At 33.7% G+C, this 16,775-nt stretch overlaps 2 protein-coding genes across 2 annotated transcripts; both read left to right on the plus strand.

Annotated features, from left to right (window-relative positions):
- The first annotated feature begins 8,139 nt into the window (after nt 1-8,139).
- LOC121252380 (glucan endo-1,3-beta-glucosidase 14-like) lies at nt 8,140-12,934 on the plus strand. Its single transcript, XM_041151979.1, has 3 exons — nt 8,140-8,592; nt 9,955-10,994; nt 12,627-12,934. The coding sequence occupies exons 1-3, from the start codon at nt 8,529-8,531 to the stop codon at nt 12,720-12,722; spliced, it is 1,200 nt and encodes a 399-aa protein (XP_041007913.1). The 5' UTR covers nt 8,140-8,528; the 3' UTR covers nt 12,723-12,934.
- Nucleotides 12,935-15,460: 2,526 nt separating this feature from the next.
- Nucleotides 15,461-16,529, plus strand: LOC121252381 (stellacyanin-like). The gene is made up of 2 exons (XM_041151980.1): nt 15,461-15,784; nt 16,065-16,529. The coding sequence occupies exons 1-2, from the start codon at nt 15,598-15,600 to the stop codon at nt 16,349-16,351; spliced, it is 474 nt and encodes a 157-aa protein (XP_041007914.1). The 5' UTR covers nt 15,461-15,597; the 3' UTR covers nt 16,352-16,529.
- Nucleotides 16,530-16,775: the final 246 nt, after the last annotated feature.

Consider the following 16,775-nt stretch of genomic DNA (forward strand, 5'->3'; position numbering starts at 1 on the left):
CTCTAATATGTTGTTCCTGCATTTTTTAGTTCAAAGGGCATGATTTTTAGCAATATAGTTCCTGATCAATTATAAACGCTGTCTTTTCTTGATCAAGTTGGCTCATTCATATTTGGTTATATCCTGAATAAGCGTCCATGACACTTAACATTTTGTGTCTTGTCGTGGAATCTACAATCAAGTCGATTCGCGGTTAAGGGAAGCAAAGTCTATGCTTATTCACCTATTTCCGTTTTACTTTTTGACAAGTACGACGTTCGAGAGCCATTTGGGATAATGGAATTCTCTAATGAATATGATTTCTATGAGTCGATCCACTTTTTTGTTATTCATGTGTATTTCTTAATGTTGAAGCTCCTCTTCTTCTGCTTAATCAGTCAAGTTTCTAGGTTGATGCTTAGCCAGTGCTCAATAATGTTTTCGTCAATTTCAAGCTTGTCCTCGTGACTCCAGGCAAAGACATCATTATACTATGTGAGGAGTTGCTTCAACTAATGTCTATCTTCCTTTTTCTGCCTAGTCCCGACCTTTACCATGGTTTCGGGATGTTTTGGATCAAGGGTGATTAGTTCCAGAGGCTCATTGGCCTCGCCTTACTTCAAGGCATTCTCATCTCTCGTTTCCACCTCGGGAGCCCTCTCCTTGGTGGAGGTGGTGGAACAGGGTTTACACGATGTTTGGTTGTTCCTTCGCCTTCTCCCATTAGAGGTTCAGCCATGCTCACGTCATTCTCTCCTCACTGGAGCTCTTGTACATAGCACTCTCAGGCGAGTACTTGTTCGCTACATACTTTGCCTATACTTGTCTTAGTGAGAAACTTCATTTTTAGGTGATAAGTGGATGTGATCGCCCTAAGGGCATTCAACATTGGTCAGCCAATAATAACATTGTATGCTAACCAGGTTCTTACTATGAGGAAATTTGTCATCGTTGTTGTCGTGCAAGGGTGATGGATCCTATGGATTGTACCGTCTCGCCTGAGAATCCTTTTAAGGTTGTATGAGTTAGGCACAGTCGGCTTTGGTTGATCCTCATTCTTGCTTATGCGTCCCAAAAAATGACGTCTACTAAGCTTCCGTTGTCCACAAGTATCCTCCGGGTGGTATAATTTGCTACCAACATGGTGACCACCAACATGTCTTCGTGTGGGTAGATGACCCCCTATAGTCGTCATCACTAAAGGATATCACGAGCATGATTGTATCTTGGGTTGTTTCTCTGGCCTCCCTATGTAAAGACTTCATCGTATCTGGCTTGCCGGGTGTACATTTTCCATCCTGATGAAGTGGATCCTCTACTAGCAACCCCTCAAGCAATCGTGCAGATTTCGCCCAATGGTGGGTCTCTCTAGTTCGTGTTCCGTTTGGGAGCTTGGCCATGAGTTTCTTGAGGTGTTCTTTTTCTTCTTGGACTCCACTTCGTTGGCGCCTACATTCTTGATCTTGCCTTCTTTCTGCTAGTCGCCTTGGCAACGTGGTGGTTCGGGCAACCAATCGTTCAAGCTCACCACTGTCCCACATCTCCTCGACCCTTTGCTTTAGGGTAAGGCAATCTTCTATTCTATACCCACTTGTGTTGTGGTAAGTGCAAAACTTCTGGGATTGTCATCCTCGATCATTACTCTGGCGAGGTTCCCAGGCTTTCTCCTAAACGTTTATGGTGGAGTATTGGACTAGAGAGCTAGCTGCTCGCCTTAATGTTTCACGTCTTTCCTTATGTTGGCCCTTCTTTGCTTTCAAGTCCTTCTAATGAACTATATCGAAACAGCCACTCAAAACGTTTCCTCTCTTACTTTAATCAAAGAAGCTGGTTGGGATAGATCTGGATCAATTTAATTTGTCCATATCCCATTTGTTTGTTATTATTTCTTTTAAATATGCTTTGATTGCTTATGTAATGCGAATCTTAACCCTTTTTATATTTATTTTTTTATTAATGAAATGATTTATTAGGAAAAAAAAAACTTGTTGGTTATTGGTTGCCGGCCGGATTCAGCGAGCAAGAGATCATGAAAAAAGTAGATTCCCGTACGTATGTACGTACGTGGATCATCGCAGTTGGTATGGCAAAAGCTACCAAGTTTTTATAATAATTAGCAAACTCCAATCTCCTGAAGCCAGCTCTAAAGAGTCTCCTTTCTGGTCAGATCATGCACCAGAAATGGTTGGAAATCCTTCTAACGCATAAGAATTATTAAAAATGTCAAAGCCTCCATTCAGATAACTCATCTTTTGGCTTTTGCCATCTTATATGGCTTTCAGCAACGTTCATGGAATTAGTAAGAACTCCACTTCTTTGCATTCCCATTGTACTTCTCTTTTCATGATCCTCCCCCTAAAATATTAGTAAAATTTCTCTGAGTTTTATGAGCCCTAATACTTTTGATCTGTTTCAATCTTTGTTAGAGACTAAATTGATTGGATCCAACCCTTTGAAAACATATCACTAATAAAATCAAGAGATAAAATCAAGAGATAAAGAAGTTCGCTTAGACTCCTAAAAGAAAAATGTTTCACAAGTCAAGTTGGATTCTATTACTCCAAAGAAGAAAATAGATCTGTATAAAATGAGAAGATATCTACAAATGAAGAACGAACTCTCCACAGGCTCGAGATGGCTTCTCTATGCCTAGAGTAAATCCATCCATTGTACTGAGCAATATGTGAGGTCATGAGAAATTATAAAATCATCAATTATAGTAGATTTTGTCCCCAAACAATATGTGGCGTAGCCTTTTATGCTAACCACGTAAATCTCTGTATCTCTCTTTATTTATTTATATTTGCTTATTTGATATTTATTTCATGGATGAACGCGAAGAGCACCATATTGAAGCCCAAATCACCATCGTGGGCCGGGCATAATTCTTTCTTACTTTCAGATTTGTCATGTGAATTTAGGTATTAATAGTCTTGTATAGTTATTTTTTGTCCATAAACAACTTGATTTATGGAATTATTTTTTTGCTGGTAAACAACATGATTATAGATTGATATAAAAGGACAATGGTTTCTTTCTCAAAAGAGGGCAAAACAGCTATGAAACACTACTTAAATGATGAAGTTGGTTGAGACTAAGAAGAGACTAATCTTCCATCCTAAGTTTTCTTCATTGCTTGCTAGCTTTTTTTTTTTCCCCAAATCATTATTCTAAGAGGGAGGAAAACACTATATCCTACCATTTTTCTGTTTCGTCTGTATTTCTAATTCATCATTGGTTTCAAATCAATAGCAGAATAATTGCGGTAGTTCTTGTAACTAATTACAGAACAACATTATATGAAATTGGTTCTCCGATCACTAACTTAAAGAAGAAGGAATTAAGTTCTTGAATCCCAGCAGTGCATGAGAAGTCTTGCATTTAATAATTGGCATTCTAAAGTAGTTTATGAGAAGGTTTGATGAAACCACCACCCTTTAAAGTGGTGAGTAGTTTTCCATTTATATCAATTTACATATCCTATGAAATAATTACATATCAATTACAGTTAATATGGAATGTAAATAAATGGAAAGTATATACAAAGCAATCTCCTAGAGAGTCTTAGTTAAGTCACATATGTCAAGCCTTAGATTAAGGCAAAGTATCTTCAACAGTTTGTGCAAGCATCATTTACTTTTTGTATGTATATATGTATGTATGCGCGTGCGTGTCAGATGCAAACCAAATAAGAGTTTTCAGGGTTTAGAATTTGGACAGGGGATCAAGAAAGTTGCCCCTGCATTATACCAATAATTAGTGCAAATGCTTTTCTTTCTTTCTTTATTTCTTTCTTTCTTTCTTTTTTCCGGTTTTTTAATTATCTTTTAAACATCTTTAAACATTTAAAAAATCACAAACTTACTAAAAATCACTTTTTTAACTATTAAGTAGTAGTAATAATAATAATAATAATAATAATAATAATAATAATAATAATAATAATAATAATAATATTGGTCACTTTGGAGGTACCATTCTCGGTCCTCAAGCATTTTCCTTCAAAATTATATTTAAAATATCTAAGGTATGTTTGGACATTTAAAGTATTTCAGAATTTTATAAATAGTAGTAAAATTATTTGAGTGAAGATGCTTTATTGGGTCTTGTGAAATGCTAGAAAAAGTTGAATAAAAATATTATAAAGTTAAAAAATTATTTAAATATAATTTTTTAGTATAATTTTTGTTTTGAAGTTTGTAAAAGTTATATTGATTTTAAGTAATGCTATATATAGTCGTGGAGTGCGCAAGTACTGTGCAGTCGCTTTGAAAAAGAGTAGGGTTCACTATTAAAAAATTAATTTTCTTTTTATGTGAGTCCCGTATTTACTTACTTTTTTCAAAGTAATTGTGCGACGCTTGCACACTCACGACTACAACTATCATTTCTAATTGATTTTTGTGTTTTATTTTGAAATTTGTAAAAGTTGTATTATTTTTTTGTTTTGATAATGATTAGGTAATAATTAAATAGAAACGTTGAAAATTTGAAATTTAAAAATATTTTATATCTGAGTGATATTTGGGAATGAGATATTTTGATAATTTTATATCTCATCTCTGTGTCTAAACGTCCTCTAATTTTTATGGAATATTTCAGGTTCCTCCCCTAAAAGGTTTTTTTATAATTAAGAGGGAGGAGCAGTATCCAATAAGAAATGAATAAAAAAAAAAACTTTGAAATTATGAGAAATATACTCAAAGACATCCTAGAGAAATATTTTAAGTATAAAGAGATTCTATAAAATTATATTTATAAATTGACGTAGTTTGATATGATATGTTAGATTGTAAATCTACTTTTATATTAAAGTAAATATTTTAATATTTTACATAAAATCATATCAATTTATAAGTTTATTTTTGTAAAAAATTTTCGTGACTTAACACTTCTCTTCTAATTAATGGTTTCTAAATTTGGCGTTTTTGTTTGCTTCATAGTTTCGATTTCAGTTTGTCTTATTCGCTGATCTTTTGCCTCTGACTTAATTTGCTTAAACACTAAATTGAAAACTACTTTGGAATATAATTGAGACATCTGGATTGGTTAGAAATGAGGTGACAATGAACTATCACATTGTGTGCGAGAATCTTACAAAAGTGTATAGAGTTTAAGTTCTTCATATACCATTCTGTAAATGATTTTGACATGATCTTGACTATGGCCCGGCTTAATTTATTTATTATTAGTTAATTAAGGTGATTTTTGAATTGGATTATTTTAATTTGTAACCACGGTTTTTTTAATAACTTTAAATATATTGTAACTATTTATGATTTTGGATATATATTATGAATACTTAAATATCTGTCAATAATAGTAAAATAATTTATGAATAATAAATAAATAATTTGAGTTAAGATATTTTATTTAATTTTGAGAAATAAAAAGGAAAACAATTAAAAAAAATGTCATAAAGTTAAAAAATGGTTCAAATATAAGTTTTTAATATTATTTTTGTTTTGAAATTTAAAAAAAATTATATTATTTTTTTTATATTTTATTTAAAAATTTAGAAAAGTTGTAATGATTAGGTAATTAGATGAAAAAGTTGAAGATTTGAAATTAAAAAATACTTTGTGTTTGAGTGGGTTGTGTTTGTATGATAAGGTGAACTCAGATAATCTAAGTTGATTTGTGAATAATTGTGTTTCGTAAATCCAATTGAGATGTGTTTGAATGTAAAAATATTGAGATTTGTTTTTTTCGAATGTATAAATTGAAGTAGATTGAAATAAGTTTAATTTTTTTTATGAGAAGTTGAAAAAGTAGTAGATTTTATCAATAATTAATTTGTCTAAAATAGTATCTAAAAATATCTAAAGTAGTGGATCCAACCAAACACAGTCCTAAAAAATAATATCTAAAAATGCTTCGAAGCCAACTATTCGTAGGATACCATATCGAAAAATCTCGAGGTGGAACGGAAGGATTTATATCATTGTCACGGCTACGTCATAGTTGAAGGGCCGACAGCGTTGGAAACGGTAGGAAAAAGAAAACGCGTAGAGGGCTGCCCGCCCGTCCCTCAGTTGGAAGTGACACTAGCACTGGCGCAAGACTTTCCAAGGTTTATTCAAGGCTTCTAATTGGATATTTTCGAACATATCAATCATCGTATACATAGATTTTTTTTTTTTTTTATTTTATTTTTGGTTGTTGTTTTTGACGTAAACGTAGAGGGCATATTGTTAATAAAGGCCGTTTCCTTGAACCAATAATTGTATGCAAACAGTGCATGAACCAATAAAATGTACTCCTTTTTCCTTGGTACTTGATATAGGAAAAACACCCTCCGATCCCACCCACCTCCTCTCTAAATTCTAATAATGTACTTGACTAAGAAAATATAATTTAAAATAAGTAAATTAAAACCTAAATCATTAATTTTCACCTGCATGCATTATTCCTTGAACAATCATTTTTGAACAAGAATATTTATATATTCAACTTATTATAGAGAGATGGAAACAACTAATTTCATATTAATTAGTAACTTATTATAAAGTTATTTTTATTGTATAATAGATTTAACTTATCATATAAAATTATTTGTGGATATATTTTAGTAAGATCACTGTGTGGTTGGAGGAGATAAAGTATTCCAGGCCCAGATAAAAAGCTCAACTCATCAAGGTCAAGGGCCCCCACTAGAAGATAACAAAAGGAAAGAGAAAAAGAGAGAAACATGGGACAAAGGCGGAGGAAGGAAAGGGTGTCAGAAGGAAAAGTGGATATGTGACGTAAACGAGATAATATTTGACATAAAGCAATGGAGGAGAAGAGGATAAAGGGGCTTCTTCCAGATGATTTTAATGGAAGATGAATTTCGGCTCTTGAGAGAGCTACTTTAACCTCACGACAGGGATTCTAATGACGACATCTCCACCAAAAAATATAGTTCCAATCTCTATTGTACTGTAAGAATGAGAGACTATAAGAGATTGTAAAACAATCATATTATAGTGAATTCTCCATTCCCCTCTCCTCCCCTCCCCAAACCCTCATAGACGTAGGTATTATTTCGAATCACGTAAATCTATGTGTTCTCATCCTTTTACTTTCTCCGTATTTATTTACTGTTTACTACTATAAATGTACGTATAGACAAGGATGTAGCTACACTAGATTACCACTGGGAGCTCCACACAACACCGATCGAGATTCGAATAGTCTCAGCAAGCTATGAATGACTCTTTCACTCATTCCGACCTGTTGCACTATTTTTAGACGTTAACAATAGCTATAAAATTATAATGTGCCTCATTTATAAAATTTGACCATTAAAATGAACAGTATATAGTTCACATCGTACAATCTTAATAAAACTTTAATTTTGTAAGACTATTTGTCATTGCCCATTTTATCGTTACTATTTGGAAAATTTGCACTTTATATCTTAAACTTCTACTCGATGTTTAATTTTTACCAAACTATAATAACTCATATCTAAAACTACATAAAAAAGTTCTAATGTACACCATTTGCTAAAATTATATTATTAAACAATTCAAAATATGACTCATCAACAAGTATAATTAAGATAACAAGTTTTTACATTTTTATAATTCTTAAATAGGTTAAAATGCAGGTGTCTTTGTAGTACGAGCTCATGTTATTAATGTGATAATAATTTGATTGAAAAGTGTATTCACTAAATTCTTGAATGTGTTTGGTTAGAAAGAATTTATTTACAAGTTTATTTATCTATAAATTAAGAGTCCTTCTACAGTAACCGAAGAAATCTCCCAAAGATGTGTCCTGAATAGTGCATTTCTTTTTTTTTCATGTATTTTTTTAATCATCATAAATATTTTTAAAAAAAATAAAAAACTCACAATATCAATAAAAAATACTTTCTTAATCAATAAATAAAAAATAAAAAAAATTTCGGAATACAATTTCGAGACCCAACTTTCAGTGGGTTTAGCATTTCTGATAAATAAAATATGCTAATATTATTAACGTATGCATCATCAACTAGCATAACGATTAGTTATTTATGCATTCATTCATAGGCCAGATCGACTCATAAATATCAACTCGGTGACAAAACCGTGTGAGTCAAGCATCCTAAAGCAGTGCGCGTGAGACTGTACGAAGTGGGCATCCTCAGTAGTCAGTAGTACCAAAGTTCTTCCTTTCAAAGTTACACGCTGACCAATAAGACGAACCATTCCGCTAATATACAGTATTAACTCTCTCTCTTTCTTTCAGTCCCACAGAAGAGAAAACGGCCGCCCGAAGCCCTGTACTTTCTTGCTCTTCCGCTTCTTCAATCACTAGAAGACAAAAGGAAAAAGAGAGAGATAAGACGGAGTTTTATTTTTTGCAGGGAGAATTAGAGTAGGATGGGAGAGGAAAGGGTATAATTTATTTAGAGAAAGAGGGAATCTTTGTCTTATGGCATGCCTGAGGAAGAAGCAGCACTCCATTGAAGGCCTCCCAATATCCGATTCTTCTCTTTTCTTGGCCCACCCCACCAACCCACTTGAAGACTTTTATAAAAAACTGAATCGCTTGCTGCTGATTTTCTCTCCCCGGAAATGAAAAGCTCGTGGGTCGTTGTGCGGTTTCTTGCCGTGTTCTTGGTCTTCTTTTCTCTAATTGGTACTTTCTGGCCCTGCTTTGTTACTAGGATTTATTATTTGGATTCATTTAAACTATCTTTCGTGATCGTTTGAAGTTGAGATTTTCGCTTGTTTTGTTCAATGGATATTTGGTCTTTCTATTTTCTTTTGTTCTGGTTTATTTCAATTTGGCCTTGTGGGGTTTGCCCCAGGCTTCTGTAAAATTCTCATAATTATTTTTATAATTATTCTTATAATTTTTTTGATCGGTAGTATTCTTATAATTTTCAGACTCTGTTCATTAGTTTATCTTGAACGTCGAGATTCTTTGGGATACTATCGTTGACTGGTAATTTAATTTTTTATTATATTTCACTTGTGAAACTATCATCTAATCCCACATCATAGGATGATGAGAAAATAGATTATGAATAGATTTTTTTTATAGTAGAATTGATTCTTTGTTTGAAATTGTTTTAATTGAGAATAATATAATACAATTATCTCAGGGTTCGCTGGATCTTTTAACTTGTTATTGTTGTTTTCATGCCACTATTGTGCCGTAGAAAGATTACTTTGCGGTATTTAAATTCTTATTGAATGGCATCTTTTGTTTTTTGTTTTTTTTTTTTTTGATCGATAAACAAATGATAACTATTTTTTTTAATGATTCAATTAATCTTTTTGGTGATTCGGTGGAACCAATGTCGATTCACTCTCCAATTTGCAAAACTATCAAATTGTGATGTTATATCATGTATGGAAAATGATTGGGTGACTCCCAAATGTACCCCCTCATGTATTTTAATTTTTTTTTCTTAATGGTTAAGGTAGTGACTATTAGTGAGTTTGTGAATTTTTTTTTCCTTAATGGTTAAGGATGTTTAAAAAATGTTTGAAAGAAAGTGAAAAAAAAAAGTTCAATTGCACTAGGGGGCATATTTGGGGTGCACATATGGAGTCATCCTAGCATTGTCCTATCATATATAGATGCTGATACGTCCTTAATCTCAATAAAAATTTGAAGAAGAAAATTCATGCCTGATCTGTTATAATTATTTCGACCGATTTTGCATTCTACTTATTAAAAGACTTATTTTGCATTCCATTAATATAACTTATCAAAAAATTTTTTGCATTCCATGAATATTGCTATACTTTGATATAAATTGTAGGATGGGTATTGAAAGCACAAGTATTACCAACAAAAATAAAATAAAAGAGGAAGCTGAAAAAAAGGGTGATATGAAAATTATTGGTGCTTGAGTTTCTTTGGTCCAATTTCTTTTGGCCATGTTTTCAATGATGTAGATGCAATATTTGGCGTCTAGTTGGTTTTCATCTTTTTTTAAACCATGTGCCTATGTTAATGGAACACTTTTTTTTTTTTTTCATTCCCAAGCATCCATGACAGTGCAAGGATTCACTGGAACCTATGGAATAAATTATGGAAGAATTGCAGATAACATCCCTTCACCCGATGAAGTTGCTACTCTTCTCAGAGCAGCAAAAATAAAAAATGTAAGAATTTACGATGCCGATCACAGTGTTCTAAAGGCATTCAGTGGAACTGGGCTTGAATTAGTGGTTGGTCTTCCAAATGGATCCCTGAAAAATATGAGTTCAAGTGAGGATCATGCAATGAGTTGGGTTAAAGAGAATGTACAGTCTTTCCTTCCTGAGACACAGATTCGTGGCATTGCGGTGGGCAATGAAGTTTTTGGAGGGGGTGATTCTGAGTTGTGGGCTGCTCTTGGTGGTGCAGTGAAAAATATATACAGTGCCATAAATAAGCTTCATCTGGCTGATGTGGTTCAGATTACCACAGCACATTCACAGGCTGTTTTTGCCAATTCCTACCCTCCCTCTTCATGTATATTCAAAGATAGTTTTGTTCAATATATGAAGCCACTCCTGGAGTTTTTCGCACAAATTGATTCTCCTTTCTGTTTAAATGCCTACCCATTCCTGGACTATACATATGATCCAGAGAACATTGATATTAACTATGCTCTTTTCCAGCCAACCCAGGGGATCTATGATCCAAAAACTGAGCTGCATTACGATAACATGCTTGATGCACAGATTGACGCAGCATATGCAGCTCTGGCAGATGCTGGATTTAAAAACATGGAAGTCATAGTTACAGAGACTGGATGGGCTTCAAATGGAGATGATAGTGAAGCTGCAGCCACAGTAGATAATGCTAGGACATATAATTATAACCTGCGGAAAAGGCTTGCAAAGAAGAAAGGAACCCCTTTTAGGCCAAAAAGGGTGGTGAAGGGATATGTTTTTGCAATATTTAATGAAAATTTGAAGCCTGGGGCAACTTCTGAGAGAAATTTTGGATTGTTTAAGCCTGATGGGAGCATTGCATATGATATTGGGTTTCATGGACTTGTATCTTCAGCTGCAGATACATCACACTTGTCTTTGAAGGTTAGGGTTCCTGAACACATGATAAAACTGATCTGTTTCAATGCTAACATCTTAGGGATTATGTTTGCTCAGTCCAAGTCCTTTTGTGAACGTCCTCTTTGAAAACCGACAGAAATTTATTAGAGGCTATTTAGGTAAAACATCCCTCTTAAAATATAATTATTAGCAAAAAGGAAAAAAATAAAATCTTGTTTCATTTCCTCATATTACTTTGTACCTGTTATCATCTTGCTGGACGGGGATTTTATTTATGTTTTTTTATTTGAGGGAATATACACATGAATAGATTTCTTGGGGCTAAAAAGAGGGTAAGTGGATGGGAAGCATATAAGGAGAATTGGAATTTACATCTTAGAGAAGCATAAGAATCAGTAACTCTATTTTTGATAAGAAGAACACACATATATATATATATATATATATATTTTGATAAGTAAAAAGAAGAACATATATATTATTAAAAGTATAAGCATCAGTAACCTCGGGATGTAGCTTTGCTTAATCCCTCAAAAAAGGACTCATAAGACAGACCATAGCATTATGAATCTTTATGCTTGGACATGGCGGTTTGGAAACATGAGCAGTACACCCTATCTGTTCTTACTATGGACACTTCAAGGATTCTAGCCATGTTGCATTTTTATCTTCTAAGGGTGATTGTTGATAGAAGAACTCTGCCCTTCATTTACTTATTAAAAAAAAAAAAAAAAGGGTCTGCCCTTCATAACCCATTTCCATAACTATCCTATTAGTTTTGCATAGAAGACTATCTAAAGGATAGTTATTCTGCCCTGCTCTCTCACTTCTCTTATGGTACACCATCTTAAATTTTAAGTTGAGTTATTCTAAGTAAAATTTTAAGTTGTTATTAGGGAATACTAGCTGAGGAGAACCATTTTTTTTTTTTTTTCCATTTATGGTGTGCCTTTGCAGTTGATATTTTGTGCCTCCAGTAAGTGGATAGAACAATAATCAAAGAGATAGTTATGGAAACCAAACATGCTCTTCATTTCTACTACAATTTTTAAGTTGCATGTGAACACCTAGGGGTTGACTCAAGTGGTAAAGGTCGGGCTTGGGGTATGCTCCCCCTATGTCTAAGGTTCAAATCCCCTTGGGATTACCCAAGGTGCACTTGCGGGAAACTCCTTGCCGAGGGCATGTGCACCCCCAGGATTAGTCGGGATGCTGTTCCTGGACACCTGGTGCCAATAAAAATAAAAATAAAAGTTAAGTTGCATGTGAATACTGTATTCTCTGGCTCTCAAGTAATGGCTCAAGTTAGCTTGACCTGGGTTCATGGGCCGAACCTTATACCCAAAATTGACACTAATACTTATGGTGGAGAAGTTGTTTGAACCCAACTAATGTGAAAGACTCTCATTGTAGAAAATCTACCTGCTTCACTGTTTGAATTTTCAATGAAGTACTGCTGAAATGGCTTAAGAATGTTAAGAGTTGATTTTTTATCTTTGTCAACTCAACGAGTCCCAAAGGAGCATGCCACTGTCTAATGCATTTACTTTTACTGAGCTTATCGGTAATGTACTTGCGCAAGACTGGATTAATTATTCTATCGATAATGCTACCTCCTCTTATTATCATTTGTGTTCCTTCTCTGCACTGGTACAGGATATTCGAGCTCGAGGTTGGCTTGGGTCCAATATTTTGGTTTCCGCATTCTCTGCAGTGGCACTGCTTCTGTTTTTAAGAATAATGAATGAATGAAAACGGTCCAGGGATGCCAAACCAGCACGAGGCATTCAAAAGGTTTGGAATTTGGTACCATTTGATGTCACACTCCAGAGTACGAACAGTGTGTGCCATTGATTCTTGTCTTCTTCATTAGTTACCATGCTGATTATTTCATATCTCAGCAAATGTATATTGGTTTTTGCCTTACCAAACGGCTGCTCTCTAATATAATATATTTTGCATTATCTCCTTTGTCTTTTATCAGTTTTAAGGCTTTTTGGAACGATTTATCTCAGTCTGCTCAAGTTTAATGTGCCGCTTATTCGTTTTACTTCTTCATTCCAGACTGCCATATCCTTGTTTTCTAAGCTTAATGTTGCATTTACATTTCAAACACGAATCTGCACTTATGCTGTGGATTGAAGGAGCAAGACGAGCTCTACTTCGTCATGTCTGTCTCCATAATGAAAACAAAGCCATTCCCAATGCTTATTTTAGACCACCACACAAATCTCATGGGTGTGAATGTATCGCTAAGCTAACACCCTCATGACTCGTGGCTGTTTTGTGGAAGGAATTGGAGGGATAAAGATTAGAGTTGGTTTGGAAGGGACAGAGAATTATAAAAATGATGCTTATAAATTAATATGCTTTGATATAATACGTCAAGACTTATTTTATAATAAAATGAATTTCCTAATATAATATATCACGTTAATTTACGTCAATTTTTAAGATTGCAGATAAGAGTTGTTCTTGATTTTATGTGACGTGAGTCAAAAACCTGAAGAGAAAGCCAACTACACATTCTCTATTCATGTATCTACCTTTTGTAGGGCTTTTCCATTGAAATCGACTCACATTAGCATTATAGCTCTTGAACCTTTTCTCATTCTCCTTCTCCACAGACACCTTTTTCAAATTTTCTGAACCCTACAATTCGATTTTTATTTATAATGATTGTGTTGGGTTATAATTTTTTTTTTTTTCTCAAAAAAAATTTAGATTATGCATCTTATAAATCTCTCTAGTGTTGGGATTTTTTTTTTTTTTTTTTTTTTTTTTTTTTTTTGCTATGAAAACGAAGGAAACAGCTAACTTCTGAGTTTATATGTTAAAAAAATAATTTATTTTGCTGTTTAGTTTTTTCCCAGTTTCGAATCTGAAATCCGACTGTGACACACTGATACCGATCGAGCATGTGGAGAAGATAACTTGACAACTCTCTTAGATAACTCCCCGCCAGTTATTTAACTACTTTAATTAATTAATTTTTTAGTTAACTCCCCACAAACAAGCGGTTAATCAGCTTTTACCAGCGGTTAATCAGCTTTTAGGGAAGCTAATAAATCAGTTATTAGGAGACTCTTGAAAAATGAGTCTCACGTACGTTAGTTTTCAAGTGAACATAAAAATAAAAATGCCTATTCCCTCTGATCTTTACAATAAACATGCCTATTCTTGATGTTAAAGTATGTAATTATTTGAGAGACTCTAGTAGTCTCTTAAGAGGTGCAATCACAACAATTACATATTTATGGGCTATAGGGCAAAGATATGGCTTATGAAAATGACAAATAATATTTACAGTCGTGAGTGTACAAATATGACGCAATCACTTTGAAAAAAGTTAATAAATACATGACTTATATAAAAAAAAAATTTAATATTTTAATAGTAAATTTTATTCTTTTTTAAAATAACTACATAATATTTATATACTCTATAACTATATTTAATATTACTCTATAAAAATTTCGCTCCACTTGAAATCATTCGAGTTAACTTCTACTTGCACTGACTATCACTAGGTATCTAGTATTTCCGGAACAAATAGACGGATTGAGCCGGACTACTGCTCCGTTCACGACAAAATTAGCAAAGATTTACGCATTCTCTGCCAAACTACTGATGTCATACTGAAAGCCGTACTGACCTTGGTTTAATTTCCTTGATCATCCGGTTGCATGCAATGTCTTTCTGGAAGATTACATGGCGGCCAGCCATTGATGTCAATAGTTTGATAAAAAGAAAAAGTACAAGCATTTACCGTCGGCCAAAGTTCTATATTTTCTCAATGTTTGGTGCCGGTCGTCGCCCGTTTTGACAGAAATCATCATGTTCTACAGTTCTAGTTCGTTTATATTTTGGAAAATGTTTTATGCTATATTTGTATCACTTTCACATTCTACCCTGGTCTTATAATCCTATAAGAAGTGGAATTTAATTATTTATATTATATTTTAACAATCTATACATATTTTTCAAATAACAAGTACTACAACTACAAAAAGATCTCATAAAAATAAAACTATAAATTGATAAGATTTCATATAATATGTTAGATCTATTTTACAATAAAAATAATTATATAATCAAATATATCACATCATACCAAGTCAGTTTGTAGATTTACTCTTTTGTAAAATCTCTTTACGAGTAATGCTACATACAATCTTCATTTTGGAGATTGCAATGAAAGCTTAGACAATTTTATCTTTAAAATTTTTTAAAATTATAAAAATATCCCTCTTAAAATGATGTTTTTTCTCATTTAATAAAGGGTAATACATACAATCTTTAAGTAAGGACTGTAAATATAATTTTTCTAATTTGTTTCAAAACTTAAAATTCGTATAAAGTTACCTATTTAATTACTTATATTATATTTAAAAAAGAAAAAAGAAAATGAGAGTGAAATACACGTCATAAGTTGAAATTTCAGAGCCGATGCTCGTGGGTTGTCTATAAAGTATAGTGGTTGCTTCGTACATTCCCATCCCTCCCAATAGACATTGTCATTCATTGTCACATATATCGTTTGTTGTGTTTTCTCAGTGAGGAAAAGAGAAACATAGAGAGATCGAGTTGTCAGGGACGACCTGCAGAGCACGTACAAGGAAATCAAATGGCAACTCCTACTCGGGTGGGCTTTATAATTTGGTGCTTGATCGTTGTAGTTGCCCTACTGGAGACCGCTACTGCAGAAACCCACTCTGTTGGCGATGAGTTGGAATGGACCATTCCTCCACTTGGCTCCATTGCGTACGAAACCTGGGCTCGTGAAAAGGTTTTCGAAGTTGGTGACAACATAGGTATTTAATTACCACATAATTCAAACATCATTAATTAATATCTTGTATCTCTCTTCAAAATCCCATCCACTGATCTGATGAATATAATCTGAAATTTTGTTACGTACAAATAAATTTGTATATCAATTTAAGTATTAATATTATTATTTTTATATTTTAAATTTAAATTAATACTATTTTTAATAAAATTTATTTCTAACCAATTATATTAAATAAATACGTATATTAATGTATAAAATTGCTTGTAATTAAATTTTTCCATATAATCTTGTACATGCAGTGTTCAACTGGGATGGGACGCACGATGTTGCTGAAGTCACAAAAGAAAACTATGACAGCTGCAATGACACTGGCACCATCGACCTGAGACAAACAAGCCCAGCAAATTTCACTCTCTCGTCCAACACCACTCGCTACTTCATCTGCACAATCAGTAACCACTGCGAACTCGGCCAGAAAGTGACTATCAGAATTGGAGATCAATGGAGTTCTGCTTCATCTCTGGCTGTTGGAGCGTTGTCTGCTGTCATCTCCACCATAGCCATCTCTTTCTTCACATTTTTCTGAAGATCATTCCGTGTGTTTTTTTATTTTTATTTTTATATATTTTCATTTATTTACCTTTGTTAAGCCATTATATTAATTTTCGATCTTGCATGTAGTAGATTGGTGCACGTACCAATCATGTAGCGTATACCGGAGGGAATTACATGAATAATGGAACTGGTCACAGCTCATTACATGATGAATTTTTCTAGTAACTCTCCCAAAGTCTTCCAACAGGAAAAGACCGCAGGAAAGAATTAGGGAGAAACTCCTCCACCCACTCTTCAAACTTAAGCTCTTCTCCGGCCCCCACCCCATTTTCTGCATTTCTTCTCTCTTGGGCCTACAGCTTTGAATGGACGAGCTTTGCAAAGGACTGTCTCATGACCTCTTACTGTTCTTTGACCGGATTTCACATTTCCAAACTGATCTTTTGATTGGCTTT

This window comes from Juglans microcarpa x Juglans regia, chromosome 2S (genome assembly GCF_004785595.1).
Source record: "Juglans microcarpa x Juglans regia isolate MS1-56 chromosome 2S, Jm3101_v1.0, whole genome shotgun sequence".
Lineage (NCBI taxonomy): Eukaryota > Viridiplantae > Streptophyta > Magnoliopsida > Fagales > Juglandaceae > Juglans > Juglans microcarpa x Juglans regia.

Coding starts and splice junctions, on each gene's coding strand:
- LOC121252381 (XM_041151980.1), top strand. CDS start 15,598: ATGGCAACTCCTACTCGGGTGGGCTTTATAATTTGGTGCTTGATCGTT. Junction 15,785..16,064: donor CGAAGTTGGTGACAACATAG/GTATTTAATTAC, acceptor TTGTACATGCAG/TGTTCAACTGGGATGGGACG.
- LOC121252380 (XM_041151979.1), top strand. CDS start 8,529: ATGAAAAGCTCGTGGGTCGTTGTGCGGTTTCTTGCCGTGTTCTTGGTC. Junction 8,593..9,954: donor GGTCTTCTTTTCTCTAATTG/GTACTTTCTGGC, acceptor TTCATTCCCAAG/CATCCATGACAGTGCAAGGA. Junction 10,995..12,626: donor CATCACACTTGTCTTTGAAG/GTTAGGGTTCCT, acceptor GCACTGGTACAG/GATATTCGAGCTCGAGGTTG.